Source organism: Corvus moneduloides, chromosome 8, assembly GCF_009650955.1.
Source record: "Corvus moneduloides isolate bCorMon1 chromosome 8, bCorMon1.pri, whole genome shotgun sequence".
Classification (NCBI taxonomy): domain Eukaryota; kingdom Metazoa; phylum Chordata; class Aves; order Passeriformes; family Corvidae; genus Corvus; species Corvus moneduloides.
In genome coordinates this window covers 3,264,689-3,280,580 of record NC_045483.1, presented here as the reverse complement: position 1 = coordinate 3,280,580, position 15,892 = coordinate 3,264,689, and the positions used below count along the sequence as shown (strand labels likewise).

The following is a 15,892-nucleotide window of genomic DNA, read 5'->3' as shown; positions in this document are numbered from 1 at the left end:
CAGCCCATAGTGTCACAAATCCTAAAATGATCCCAAAATACTGATGGACAGGCCAGTTCTGACATCTGCTAGTTCCAAGGATCTTCAAACCCCTCTGTCAAACATCCCGCAGAAGTCCATCCTTCCCTCTCAAGAGAAGCACCCTTGGTCCCCTTTTGCTTTGATCACTTGTAACTCTGAAGCACTTTTCTGTTTCAGAAGCCCTGGATGCTCCTTCCATCCACCTTCCAGCTCAGATTTTCCACATTAACGCTCCAGACTTCGTGTAGTTCAATCAAGCTTAAAGTCTCAGTTTTTGCTCTTTCCCAGCTACCACTCAGGTGTGCCTGGTGAAGCACTTATGGCAACCATTTAGAATGGTCAAAAAGCCACATTAATTTATCAATTAATTTCGCACCCTCTCTACAGTAGAGCATAATGGGTCTGTATCTATGAATAATTTTAATTTCCTGAGTTATTTTTTGTCTTGAGAGCCTCGCACTGAGCTAGTTGGGCTAGATCATGAATAGGAGCAGTAGCCAGCCTGACACCAGAGTTTTAGGCTGAGCAAACCAAAATTGGGGTAAGTTGCCTAAACAGAATGAGAACAGGTATATGATGGTTTTACATAAAAATGTCAGAAATTAAGAAAAAGGAAACATTCAACTGTATGCAAAACATAACCTCTTTTAAATGTCCAAAGCAGAACAGAAGTTGTTAACACACAGCCAGTTCTGCACCTCAAAGACCATGCAAAAATAACCCAAAACTGAATAGTCAACAGCAAACTAAATAGTCAGCATAAGTGCTGACTGGTACCACGTCTAAAAGTAATTCGAGCTTTAATAATTCAACACAATTTAATTTGCTGGTAGTAGGAAAGGTGGAATTTGCTTTTTTCCAAAGGATGACGTGGATGGATATCCTATCTCTGTAAGGTACACCCCAATTTGTGGTAAGTGCTGGGCGTGAGGCCAAACACACAGAACACACACACAAAGCCCTGGTGTTCTCTGGATCAGGTCCATAAACCACAGAAACTGAGATCAAACAAGAAATTCTCTGACAGATTTAACATGTGAAACCAAGCAATATCACCGATATTTATTTTACCCAGAAGACCTGACTAGAATTTTGTTTCAGAAGTTTTCAAACTTGCAAGTGTTTGGTGGAATTCCTCTTCATGCCTTACTTCAGCCTGTTAATATCAGTCCCAGTGCTAACGACCCAACTTGTGAATGTACAGAGGGAAAACAGAGCTTCATGAAATATTGATACACACTTGGAAATTTGACAATTATCTCCAAAGCTCCTTGGTAAAACCTGAAGCAAATAAATAGCAAACATTTCCTGCACTCATTAAAACACTGAAAAACAGAGAAAGAAACCTACTCATTATCCATTTGACAAATCTATCCTATTATTTTTAATAATGCACAGGCTTCCAATGCATGAAACCTACAGCTTCTCCTGCTTAGGAAACCACTGGGTTTGTAGATCTAATTTTAAGAAATGCAATAAAAGTCAGTGATGTAGAGCGGGTTCCTTTTGCACGAGAGAGTAAAAATCCTTCTCCTATTGAAATCAATGACAAAATCACCATTTTTCAAGTGAACTTGACTCACTGCCCTACTTTGGAAATTGCTCCTCCAGAACGGTATTCTACAAAAATTAGAAATAATAATTTTGTTGGCCTTTTTCATGCAAGCTTCAGAAACACAAAACTGGAGTGAAAAAGAACTGATGAGCCAGAGCATGGGGCTGCTGGTTCATGGGATGCATCTCTGTATCTTGCTTATCTCACACCAGGTGGATGATCCCCTGGCTCTCTCTCCGGCCAGAGCACGGCATGGGAGATGCCACACTGCTCCGAGGGAGCCTGGGCTTTCAGGATGAACAGCAAATACAGAGAACACCTTCCCTGCTGAATAAAAATGAGCCCTGAGGGGAAAACTTCCACTGCAGAGCATGACAGGTTGTTTGGCATTGCCCTGATGTTATTAGTTATTAGTAATCCTGGTCTGGGGACCTTCTAGCCCTGACTGCAGATGAAACAAGACCACATTCGCTGCAGACAAGAATGAAATGGAAATTTAAGACTCTTAAGCCAAATGTTTCAGGTGATAGGATAACAGCTCCCACTGTCATGCAGGTCCACTCGACATGAGGAAGAATTCAGAGGCAGGGAAAGCTCAGTAGGAGATTACAGGAACTGCTGGCCAGGTGGGATAACTAAAGATGCATTTCAGCATTCCTGACGACTTCAGTGTCCCAGCAGGATGGTCTAGATACTGACAAGCTCTCTGCTGTCCACACTGAATCCTCTCTTTTATCCTTCATAATATTAATCAAGATTCCTTGCATCAACAAAACGAAATATATGCACTTGCATGAACTACTGTACTTTTTCAATATTCATTTAAACCTTTCTAACAAGGCACTCAGAAGAGGGAAGAGAACAAAACAAATGCATGTGACATCTCCATTCCTGTTTTTTTTCACTCTGCACATAACAGACTCCAATAAGAGACTGGGCCATCCTAAGAAAAGGCTGATAATCTATAGGGTCAGTAAGGGAATGTGTAGGAGGCAGCTTGAAATCGCTCAGGGATTTGCAGTGTTTAGCACAAGTGTCAGGAAACGTGTTAAGGTTAAGAAGACCAGCAGGAGAGTCAGGGGGGTATCGCCAGGTTCTGGCATCCCACCACCCTACACCTCCTGATGCTCCCTGAATGGAGGGAACCCACCTGGAGATACCACCCTCACATCTGGAAAACACATGCCAAATGTTTCCATGACACCTCAGTTCTGACCCTCTTTTTCTACGTTTTTTCATGGAAAGTATATCCTAAATTATTTCTTATCACTGTGTTTGTTGTCTAAACAAAATCACGTCTGCTTGTTTGCTTGCCAAGCTAGGAAATAATAAATTGCTCGATAACCAAAACAAGACACTTCTGGCAAACAATGAAGACTGAAGAAGCACTGATCCAAATGGATAATGACTGAGACACTGATTATATTTTTGAGATTTTTTTTCTCCCCATTTTCATGTCTATACATATCTGCATATATAAATAAAACATGAGAATGCCATCTTGGCTGTTCATACCAGTATTTACCAAGGATCTCCACCAGCAGATAAGCCCTGCTGGTTTCCTTCTTATTGTGACAACATGCTTATGTGTCAGATTACAGAGCCTAAACCACCCTTTTCCCAGGGACTGTAACACTTTTGGGAAGGGCAGGAACTGTCCTGTGGTGTCACTTCTCCCAGCCTCTCCTTGCCTGACACTGCTTTCATTTACAAGATGAGGCGAGGGGCCATCATCTCCCTTGGCCACCCAACATTTGCTGGCTGAGATTCCAGGAGGGAATGCTGCAGGTGGGAAAGGACCACAGTCCTCCACCCCTGACCCACTGCGGCTGTTCCAAAGCGGAGCACAGCTCACACATCTGGTGGCCATGTTGCACATACTCTTTGCAAACAAAAAAAGGAATGTATGCCTGGCAAATTCAGGTGAAGGGCTTCCAAACTACCAAGGAAGTGGAGCCACCAGGCTGGGGGATGCCGAGGGGCAGCGGGAGGCCCTGCACGGGCAGGGTGGGGCCTGTGCCACGCTGTGCCACGGGACTCCACGGTTAAGCCGATTGTTGGCCGGACACCCCCTGCACCAGGGAAGAGGGTCGAGGAAGGAAAGCCGGGCACTAATCTGCTCCATCTGCTCTGGAGCAGCTAATTGGATTGTGGGTGCACAAGGCAAGGCGCTGGACATGGTGCTGGGCACTTGTAGCCTCCTGTTTCCCTGAACAGAGCAGCTCCAGCACCGCTGCCCAACACCTCTGCCCAAACCCTTCCCCAGGGCTGCCCTGCCCAGGGCATGGATACCCAGCACTGCTGCCCAACACCTCTGCCCAAACCCTTCCCCAGGGCTGCCCTGCCCAGGGCATGGATACCCAGCACTGCTGCCCAACACCTCTGCCCAAACCCTTCCCCCAGGGCTGCCCTGCCCAGGGCATGGATACCCAGCACTGCTGCCCAACACCTCTGCCCAAACCCTTCCCCCAGGCTGCCCTGCCCAGGGCATGGATACCCAGCACTGCTGCCCAACACCTCTGCCCAAACCCTTCCCCAGGGCTGCCCTGCCCAGGGCATGGATACCCAGCACTGCTGCCCAACACCTCTGCCCAAACCCTTCCCCAGGGCTGCCCTGCCCAGGGCATGGATACCCAGCACTGCTGCCCAACACCTCTGCCCAAACCCTTCCCCCAGGCTGCCCTGTCTGGGGCATGGCTGCCCAGCACCTCCCTACTGGAGAGGCAGAACTAAATATTGGAAAAACAACCCACGCTCGTCCCACTCCCAGAAGTAACACTTCATCTTTAACAAAACACTACCAACAGCAGACAAAAGAGATTAAAGATTACCTTTCTTTACCAAAAGCAAGCCAAATGCTGTTAACGTCAGGTTTTATTTAGGTGTAAAAGTCAAAAGCTTGCCTGCCAGTTGCCATCTATAAACCTTACTAATACCAGTCCTACGTCTGCAACATCTATTCTACATCAGTGGCTTAATGATGTTGGTCTCCTGCTTTTCAAGGATTCAGCTCAGCACCTACTTTGCTTTTAAAAATAACAGGCAATTCAGTTGTGCAGCATTTTCATTAAACTGGGCTGCAGTGTGATGATATGAGAATGACAAGGAGAAGAAATATAAAAAATGTTTAATACAATAATAAGAAGAAACCTTTAAATTTTTTTTTTCCCCTCTGTGAACACAAAGTTTGTAGCTATGGAAACTACTTATGAGAAAGCTAAAAAAATGTCAGTAAATATAGTCAGAGAATGATCTGGAAATATGAGAGTCCTAACAATGCTAGAGAACCAGAGACACAGGGTGAAAGGAAAGTGTAAATTGAAGATGACAACACTTGTGCATCTGACAACACATTCTCCTTTGACAGGCCAAATTCATTTTTATTGCCATGGCACTAAAGTCAATGAATTGCAACTGGAATGACTTTGACACTTTATATTGCTTTTGATAAAACCATTATAAAAAGCATATTTTAGCCTTCAAATAAGTGTTTTAAAAGCATATTCTCTGCCACCAATGAACTGTACGTGCACATTGGCCAAGATAGTCAGTGTTATATCAAGATAGTCAGCAGCACATCTCTTGCACATTTTGTTCTTCAGCCACTCACCCTACTAAGGTGGGCAGTTGGGGTCCCTTCCATTTTAAGATCCACCCACTCACGTGCTCAGCTGAGGTTGGTCCTTCTGAGCCTTTCAAAGGCATTCCCAAAATCACTGGGAGTTTCCCAGGTACTTCCCTTATCATTAATGTCTTGATGCTGCGACCATTGGGACAGCAGACACGAGAAAGACCCATCTGCTTATTTCAAACTGTATTTTTTGTATGGAACTTATGATCCCAGTTAAAAACATTACTCCATTTTTGGCGTTTTTGTTAATGAGCGCAGTGCAGCGTTTACCTGGACTGACACACTAGCTGGGAATGGCTCCAAGGACATGCTATGGTCTGTCAGGTCAATGTGCAAATTAAATCAGATTTATTCAGTGCACGGAGCTTCCCTTGGTGCTGTTTCAGCCCAGATTGTTAATTGAGCGGCCTTACATGGACACGTTGTGATTCTGTGCTGTAGTTTGTACAGAAAACACAGGCAAGAAAACCTGAAGTCGATTTCTGAGCTCTCCACTGTACTGGGCAAAGAATAAATCAACATCAACAAATGCTCAGGAAATTTATATTGTGTAGGAAATATCCTGCTAAACCCCACTCATAGAAAGTTATCGCAATATAGCTTTAATTAGGTTAAAAGAATTAATAGTTTAAAAGAGTGGGCAAATGTCGCTCTTTTAACCATCTTTGATGGGATCTTTTAACCATCCTTTAACAGCCATCAAGGCTTTTGTTCCTGCCTATGCCCTTTCCTCTGTGGGGGTTGCCCATGTGAAGAGTTTCAGCCTGCAATTACGTGTGGTTAAGGCAGTTTTTATCTGTCACAGGGGAGAAAATACCAATAAAAGGCATCACAACGAGGTGTTAAAGAGCACAAGCAGAGCTGAGCTAATCACAGTGAAAAGCATTTCTAGCTGCGCTCTAAGCTGATAAAAGAGAGAGGGTGAGTTCCCTTCACTCTGGAGAGAACAACTTGTCCAAGGAGGGCAGCTGCCTTCAGCCTGGCTTTCCCTGCCCATGAAAAGGTCAGGCTTTCAACCAAATCTCACAGCCAAGTAATTTTTCTCTTGCTTCCTGATGATACCCACCTGACTTTACAGGGCAGCGCTGCTCCTCATCCCTGCGGGAAGCATCTCCCCTTTTGTGATAATTCACTTTCATATCTTCATGTGTAAACAAGAGCTTGAAAAACTACCCAAGACACGTATTTGCAATGAATCACCATTTCCCATTTAAGCTCCCTAATACAGCATCAGAAACAGAAATCTGGACCAGCCCCTGCTTGGGAGAAGTCCAGGCTAGCTACAAAAATACAAGACTTCTCATCTGCCAACTGCTTTACTACTAAAACATTGGATCAAAAAGAAAAAGTAAATTAAGTAATCTAATAAAAATACTAGCAAACATCATAAATCGAAGTTGCAAAATTTGGAGGTGGAGCTGCAGCAATGTGATCAGTGACCGTGAGATGCTGCCTGCCCTAACCAGCTTTGCTGACCTGGACTATTTATTTCCCTGCACTCCCTCCCAGCTCAGCACGGGGCTGGCCACAAACCCGCTCTGGCTCAGCCCTCCTATTGACATGTGTTTGTCTCTCAGATCTTGCAGGGCTTTCTTCCTGCTCACCACTGAGTTGACTTGGTGTGCTCACTACTGGTGATCCTGTGGATGGCTGCAGGAGCATTCCTGTCAGCTATTCCTGACAAGGTCTCAATGACACGGAGAGCAGCAGCTTTGCCAGAACTGTGGCAGGAGAGCTCCTGGCATGGGAAGCCAGCTCATCTCTGGAAACGTCACTTTACCAGCACAGCAAAGGGTTTAAGCTGCTCATTCACCACCTTCTCTTCACACAACCCTGCAACTCCCAGGAAGGGCAATTTATCTAACTTCTTAATAATTATTTTATGAAAAGCAAAGCAGTTGCAGCACTAAATCTCATTCCTCGTTTTCCCTTATCTGACCATGTCCATAAACATGTGGCACGTGCCTGTATCCCTGCCCAGGATCCTGCCTCTACCATCAGGAATACCAGGCAGGAGAAGACACCTTCCTCCTGCAAGCCCTCTGCCTGAACTCCAAAGTGAACACAGCTGTGCAGAATGCACACAGAGTGTCAAACTCAGCACAAAATGACAAATGGGATATTTAGGAAAAACTCACTGCAGAAAGACTGCAATGCATAGCTCAACAAGACTTAAAAAAACCCCAGAATTATCTGTTTTAAGGTCTTATCCATATAACAAGCTTCAAAACATGACTGGGCTGTAACATGCACTTTATAAACCTCTGCTGACTGGGAAGACATTAACCTACACCAACAGAAAATATCTGCAGCCATTTGGAGACAGAGTTTAATACTGAATTTGCTTTCACCTTGTGACTTGAGTATCCACAGCCAAAGCTACAGCCAGGAGAAGGCTCATTGCTCCTAAAAACGAATCCTGGCTCTTCCTGCTGGCAAATACAATTTCTCTGGATTTAGTCAAGTTTCTGCCATCCACTCAAAGCTTTAAAACATCTTAACATATTTCTAACCTCAGCTTATCCCCTCGTGGGTAAGTGTGAACACTCCTGCTCAACAAAGCTCAAACATCTACAAACCACCGCACTTTTTCATTTTTAATCCGTATCCTTCTACCTCGGCTTCTACTTTTAAAATTTAGTTTAACAGGAAGAAAACCTCTCAGGCTATTTGGAAAGGAAAAAGGGGAAATAAATAAAAATGAAGACAATTTTACAGGTCCTACTTCAGCTAAACCTTTCAGGGCCTTCAATGAGAAGATAATCTTTCTGTGATTATGGCCAAACCCTCTCGTTGCTTGGCAACACATAATTAAGGAATATGTTTTCAGATCCGCTTTGCAAGCTGGCCATTATCAGATGAAATTACTGGAGCAACAAATGTCATCCTCATGCAAATGAGATGGTCGTAGGCAAAAGAAGAAAAAAAAGGGGGTTGAGTAGCAAGAAAGAGCTCAACAGCACAGAAATGCTGCTGGCTTCTTCTTGCTGTGCACCAGTAATTCTGGTGGAGGGAAGGGATAATCTAAAGATTTTTAGAGAACAAGGTTTGCAGTTAATAAACAAGACACAGGCAAGGAGGGATCTGTTTCCCATGGTGGAGGAGATTACTCCCAATCCTTGTGCTCTGGAGGTCCTTCAGCCCAGAGCTTTCGCTGTGTCGGCACCGACCGCTCAATCAGACATAGCGCAAATAAATGAACATATTTGTGTTCCCCACATTATGCCAGTTCATCTTTTTAGCCGCATTTATTTAAAAATACTGCCTGGATGTACTACTTTAGCATCTGATCCATGTCAACACAGAACATGCTGCCTAATACTGAAGCATTTTTTAGAAATCAATACATTACACCAGCTACATAAAGGACTCATAAGCGTGAAAGGACCGGCGCTTACTTCCTAGCTGTGTAATTATGGTATGGCAGGGAAAGGGGTGTGCCAAGTGTCTGCATTTTGACAACTTTATCATTTCCACTCACAAAATCATTCTTTATTTAGATTCCTCTGGAATGGCATCACCAGCTTGGCACCGTCTCGATGCCTATAAATGGTATCCCTCTCATTAAAGCTTTGTGTGTGTGTGCTGGTACAGCACATTGTTCGGCAATTGTTTGCATGGGAGTTCAGCTGAGCTGCACAGGGAGAAAACTCCCTGCTCACAGAGTCACTACCGGCAAAAACATTTCAAGGGGTGTCTTTCCACGCCACAAACGAATGCATTCGATGAATTCTCTTACACTTTTCCAGGTGGTTTTGGGGTTAATTTTCTGTCAGGCTCTGAGTGCTACCTACCATCAACATACATCTCCAAAGCAGAGGAGCAGAGCCGGCTTGGATTGTTCAGCTTTTCGTCTAAACAGCCAAAGGCCTGAGCGTTTCTAGAAGGGGAAGGGAAGCCTAGGAGCCACCATTCATTTTTATTGTTCCAGTGCTTAATGACAGGCTTTTAGTTTTAAGCACAGCCCTATTACTTTAACAGCTCTATCACTTCACTTACAGGCATCTCGAGAAGGAAATGAAGGGGTTTATTTTGTATGCCTGATAAAACAGCAAATTAATAATAAGAAGAAAAGCCTTAGGTAATGGCCAAAGGTAAGTCGATTCTCGAATAACACCATTAACTATCTGATGAATTTAGTCAAAACAATGCTAACCATTTCCTCGGAGGAACACATTTGTGCCTGATAACAGCGGTAAAAAGTCAATCTGCAGCAAACCTTGTAGTCCTAATTGCTCAGCCAGCACAGCGTCTAATCTCCTGTTCTCTACGAACAACGGGAACGGCAAGATTAACCCTGGAAGCATTATCTGAGATACCGCTCATGTTTAACTGAAGTTGGCTAAACAAATAAAATATTTGGAATTTAACCACAGAGCGAGAACCAGCATCTTTAGCTCCATATGGCCGGCACAGCCCTGCACAGAAATCCCCTTCACCTCCTTTTCTAAGTAGGACAGCGTCTTAATATTTAGGCATGAACCCCCAATGACACTTGACGGTGGGTTTTTTGAGGGGTAAGTTAAGCAACAACAAGGTGGTTCTAAACTACTGCATGGACTAAGCCCCTTCAGTAATTACTTGGTTCAGGCGATGCCATGGTGGAGACGATGACGGGGGGCCCCGTGCGCCTGCTGAGCTTCGGGTACGGGGAGAGCTGGGCAGGGAAGGCGGGTCCGCTGGGTGCCAGGCCGCCGTCCCCCGGTGCTCCCGGCCGGCGGAGGAGCTGGGGGCTGCCGTGGGGGCTGGGTGCCGGTGACGCCGCCGCTGTCCGCTCCCTCTTCATCAGCTCCATGGGCACGGTGTAGGTGGTGGGGTACGCCGTCTTGGGGCTGGCGTGCGGGTTGGCCGCCGTCATGGGCAAGCCGACCGGAGCAGAGTAGGCAGAGGCGGGACGCGAGTGCGTGCTGCAAGGCAGGGGGGTATTGTATCCCGAACCGGGGAGGAAGTGCGGCCCCGCAGGAGCCCCCGCGGGGGCTGGGTAGGTGGTGGTCTCCAGCAGGTGCTGAGTCGGGGCGCTGGATGGCCGGCGGTGCATCTCGACGCCTCTCGGGGACAGCGGCTGCAGCGGCGGCGGGTGCTGCGATGCGCCGGGGCCGTCCACGGTGGGCACCCGGTACTCTGCCGGGAGCTCGCTGCGGTGGCTGAAGCTGTTGGAGCGGGTCCTGGGGCGCAGCGCCCCGCTCCTGCGCTCCTGCCTCTGCAGCTGCATCTCTGCCTTGTAGTTGTGGGCGATGCGGGACAGCACGCGGGCCTGCCCCAGATTGGGCGCCACCGACTTGATGTCGTTCTCCTCCATCATGGCCAGCAGGTTCGGGGAGTCGAAGCCCTGCTGCAGCAGGGCAGCGAAGGTGCTCTCCGAGACGCCCTCCGCACGCAGCAGAGCCACAAACTCGGGGTCGAAGCTCCTCTTGCCCTCCGGCCCAGGAAAGGTGGGGGGCACCGGCGGGTGGGAAGGAGTCGCCACCGTCACCTCGTAGCTGTCGTAGGGACCCTTAGCGCCGGTGCTCTCCCTGCCTGGCCCGTAGCTGGTGCCAGTGCTGGTGGTGGGATCCACCACCAGGCAGGTGGGGGCAGCTTGCCTGGCCGCTGCCGCCTCGGGAGCCCGCTCTGCCCCATCGCTGTAGCCCGGCCTGCTGGGGAAGGCGGGTGGCTCTGCTGCGTACCGGGGGCCGGGGGGCTCCGTGCCGTACCACGCCGGGGAAACATCTCTGCCACGCATCCGCTGCCCGTCCAGAGCCAGCTTGGGGTCCCTGTAGAGGCGGGCGGCGTCCGGCGGGGCCGGTGGGCGCACTGCGTCCTGGTCCCAGGACAGCCGGCTGCCGGGCGCCCCGTAGCTCGCCAGCGGCCTGCCCGCCACGTGCTCGCGGTAGCAGCGGGGGTCCTTGGGTGACCTCGCCGACAGCGACGGGTCGCTGTAGTAATCCTGGGGCGGCAGAGAGCCCCGGGCCGCCATGGGCGCCGGCCGGTCGCAGTAGGCGAAGTCGGGGACAGATCCCTTCCTCAGGGGCCCCGGCGCGAAGGTGGCATCCTGGTACGGGTACGCCTCTTGCTTCAGCTCCGCACCGCCCTGCAAGATGATATCATTTGCCCGCGGCGGCTCGTACCAGCCACCCTCACCGCCATAGGTCAGGGAGCTCCTCCGGCCCGGTGGCCTCTGGTACTCGAAGGCGTTCTCGCTCTCCCAGTTTCCCTCATACCAGCCGGCAGCGTCCCAGCTCTGCGAGCGGCCGATGTTGGGGTGCTTGCTGGGGATGGGCATCGCCACGAGGCCGCTTGCTCCCGCTGACACGGAGAAGAGGAGGTGCCTGCCTTCTCAGCGCTTCTCCGGCACGCATCCAAACCGGACCGTGCTTTGCCTGAGCCCTCCTGGGACTTCAGAAACCACCGGCGGGCGGTTTTGTGTTTCCGAGTGCCCCCTGAATTATGAATGGTCGGTAACCTTAGCAGGCAGAGCATGCGGCGGAGGGGCTGCCCCTGGCCGTGCGGAGCAGCCGCGCAGGAGAGCGGCCGCGCTCAGCCCAGATGCTTTATCCTGTGCCGCTGGGGACGGCGAGCGCACATGGACAACTGGCCGAGCAGTGTGTGGGGATTAGGAGCTAAATAAAACCACTAAAGCCCTCGCTCCATGTGACATCATTTTAGCCCGATGAAATCTCACGCACTGACCCAGCCAGCAACCTCAATGCAATTTTTCCCTCGGGGCATATTGGGGTTTTTAAAAAATTATTTTGTGGTTTTTTTAACGTTTTTTTAACGCGTGTTTCATCTGTTTCGGTTGTCCCCCCTCCCTCACGTGCTCGGGGAGGCTGCTGGGATGGGCAGCGGGATAACGGAACGTGCATGGATCCGCTCGGCCCCGCACACGCGCATGGAAAAATAAGAAAGAAAGCTTCAGTGTCAGCTCAATCTTAATCCAACCTGATGAAATGCTAATCCACTGCACACAGCTAAGGACAAATTAAATGGGAGCCAGCAGACAGGCCGAAAAAAGGCCAGTGCAAGATACTCGAGAATATGAGAGCGATTAGAAATTACTTAGGTATCTGTTTAGCACTTTATGAATATTATAATTTGCGTTGGAAATGACTTTTTTGGGGTATTTTTTTGTAGTTTCAAATTAGCCACGCTAACTAGGCTCCAAAAGGATTCTTTATATTATTACCATAATACGCAAATCCTTTCATCATCCCAGGACAGAAAATTGTGGAGGTGTAATCTGGAATGTATAATTTTAAGACCCTAACACAGGTCATGGAGAAGGAGGGGAGGATCAAAGGATCTTAAGCCTGGCCTAACAAAGCAAAAAGGAATTGTAGACTTTTGCCCATTATCTCCAGCTTCCTTTGGAAAAAGTACATGTTTATGAAATAGGAAAACACTCAGAAACATCACACAAAACTCAATTTATACTGAGCAGTATTTCAACATTCATATGGATTAAGCTTTTTTTACACTTAGAGTAGGCAAAGGGATTTAGATGGAATCACAGCACAGAAAATTGTTATTTGGGAATGTAATAAAAATTTACATATAGAGTCATTGTTTTCAGAGGGGATATTAAAATGGCTCCCCAAAACACGTAATCTAAATTATGACAGGCTGCTCATGCTCAAATATTCCTTTTCAAAGAAGAATAGCTCAACTGTTCCTTATTTTGCTGACCACTGCTACAAAGGCAACATTTTATTTTTTGAATTTAAAAATTCAGACGGAAACAATTTTGCCTTTCTCTGCTACAATCACAGATTTCTTGCCCTCCAGTATACCCCCTTCCAAGACAGACCCGCTGAAAGGAGGAACAGTCACCGTCCCTGGTCTCTTTGCAAGACAGCTTGAGCATTTTTCCTGGCTAATCCACAATAAATGTTTAGTGCACAAGCCATCACATGATGGACTATTGTGCTATTATGATAGCTAAATCACTAATACAGTCTAATGCTTATACTTGCCTATCATCCTAATACCTCTGGGCTATATTTCTGACCCAAATACTGACAGGATCTTTGAGTAATCCCTAAATTTCTTTATTGCAGTAAATATTACAAATCCTCTTCAAACATTCTCTCCTCCAATTCCACCCTCAAGAATGAGGATCTTGAAAATTATGCTGGATATTACACAGACACGCAAAACGTGGGCCCCAAACGATTATTTATGCAATTCTCAGAGAATATCTGATTGGCATTGTACTGAATTAACTAACAAACTTCAGGCACACTGGAAAATTTCTTCTTTTGTGAGAGTCAAGATGGGAAGACACATTTGTGGCTTACAAATAAAGCAGAGAATATTTTAACCAACAAAAACGTTTTATTACAACAACATTTTGCTAAAGAATAAAATGCATTCCCAACTGGATGCAGTGAGATTGGTGCCATTTGTTTGTTCTGAAACAGCAGAAGAAATCTACCAAAAATGTATATGACAAAATAATAAAATCCTGGTCTGTAGATCGAGGGCATCTTCCACCATTGTCTTAAAAGAAATTACTAAAGAACAGTCACCATTTAAAGCCCTGGTTGACAATGCAAAAAATCACGCCACAGAGAAATGAAATTTCAAAAATGCTGATTTTCAACAACTGCAAGGGAAGTCAGAAGGGAGCTTGGAGCATTCACTACCTCTGAAAAAGCCAAAGGCTTTAACAAGCCCTTGGGTCGCAGGACAGACACACAATAGAAACCTCGCCCAAACCAACACATCTGTGACTGGTGGCCGTGCCCTGCCCAGCGCACGCATGGGTGACAGCAGCACCCAGAGAGCCACCTCCAAACTCCCTCCATCCCATGCACAGGAGCTCATCTGGGCTCTAAAAACCACCCTGGCACCAGCCTGCCCCTGCAGCCTTGCAGCCCTTGGGCGGGAGATGTGCTCTTCTTCCAACTCTTCACAAGGGCCAGGAAACCCTAACTGGGGACTTGCCACTGGAACACTCATGCATATGGATGGTTTATCCCCTAAGTGCTGGCCTCAATGGAACAAACCTATTATTCCCGTGCTCCAAGCCAAGCAGAAGCAAATGCCTGCAGGATCTGGGGCTGCAGGATTTGCACATTCCCTGCAGCCAAGGGCCCCATGTCCTCTTTGGACGGCTCTGGTGGTCCTGGTTTTTCTTGACCAAGAGCTGTATCCAGTGGGGAAGACGTGGCCAGGAGCCATGGAACTGGGCTGCCTCCTGTGCCACCATGGCAGCAAAGGAAATGTTACACCCCCAGTGAACCAAGAAATGAATAAGAAATGATCAGAATGAAATATTTATGGATGGGCAGGAAGGGTCTTCTCTTTTTCTCTTTTTGGCAATCTTAAAAGCAGCCCCTTTGCAAATTCAAGCAGTGTGGGCAGCAGGGCAAGTGAGGTGATTGTCTCCCTCTACTCCACTGGTGAGACCCCCACCTGCAGTGCTGCATCCAGCTCTGAGGACAGAAACATAAGGAGGACACAGAGCTGTTGGAGCGAGTCCAGAGGAGGCCACAGAGATGATCAGAGCGCTGAAGCACCTCTGTTATGGGGAAATGCTGAGAGAATTGAGATTGTTCACCCTGCAGAAACTTTGGGATGATCTTATCACAGCCTTTCAGTACCTTGAGGTCCTCTGAGAGAGCTGGAGAAGGACTTTTTAGAAGGGTATGCACTGATAGGACACTGGGGAATGGCTTCCCACTGCCAGAGGGCAGGGTTAGATGGGATATTGGGAAAGAATTCTTCCCTGTAAGAGTGGTGAGGCCCTGGCATGGGGTGCCCAGAGAAGCTATGGCTGCCCTGTCACTGGAAGGGATGATGGGGCAGCCAAGGCCAGGTTGGATGGCACTTGGAGCAACCTGGGATAGTGGGAGGTGTCCACAGCAGGGGATGGAACTAAATGGTCCTTAAGGTCCCTTCCAACCCAAACCATTTTATGATTCTATGAAATTCTATGAAATTATTCTCTTCCTATTTCTGCATCCAGACCCAAGCAGGACGGCCAGGAGAAGATACAGAGGCCCTGGGGCCCAAGCTGATGTAACTGATGGCACTGGTGTTTCTCAGGAGTGCCGGAGGCACCGGCACCCACACCCTCAACATGAGGGGGAGACAAGGACTGTGGAACAGGCAGAAAATTTATTCTCCCTTTATCTTTTAATTCTAGCAGTATTTTGGGAAAGGAGAAAAACACCACACACAGAAAAAAAAAAAAAACTGATCAAGAGAGTAAATGCTCTGGTGTTTCAGATCATGTGGAAAATGCAGAGTTTTGACTTAATATCCTGATTCTCAGTTTAGCATTGATCTCATACATGGTAAATTTTGCCACAATATTTGGTTACAATACAATGACCACAGAAGTCTGCTCTGAAAAAAAGGTGATGACAGAGTACAAGAAAGGTGGGCCCATTGTTTAGACACTGCATTCAAAAGGCAAGAAATGTGAGCCTGGAACCCTCTTGCAGTGGATGTGAAATAAGCAATGCTAGAAAGTGCTGTTCTCTTCCCATGAGGAGAGGGTTTTACACATAAAACCCAGGGTAGGAAATCAGGATACTAAATCTGCAACACAACTGTGTAAACAACATTTTTTGGAGTTCGTAGCACTGACTCAGGAGAGGTTGGCTGCAAAATTTCATTCATATTGATATAAAACATTTCATTACCTATTCTGAAAGCAAGTTGCAGGAAAAATTATTCTGTGCAGCAAAATAATACAG

General features: G+C 47.3%; 1 protein-coding gene across 3 annotated transcripts in view; it reads right to left on the bottom strand.

Annotated features, from left to right (window-relative positions):
- Window positions 1–15,892, bottom strand: part of CTBP2 (C-terminal binding protein 2) — a 286,749-nt gene that overhangs the window by 29,841 nt on the left and 241,016 nt on the right. Inside the window, exon 1 of one of the 3 annotated variants that reach the window (XM_032115972.1) lies at window positions 9,789–11,785. The exons of the other annotated variants lie outside the window; for them this stretch is intronic. Within the exon in view, the coding sequence (XP_031971863.1) occupies window positions 9,789–11,469 (1,681 nt within the window). The 5' untranslated portion in view covers window positions 11,470–11,785. Of the gene's footprint in view, window positions 1–9,788; window positions 11,786–15,892 lie in introns of those variants that run through there. 3 annotated transcript variants of the gene reach the window in all.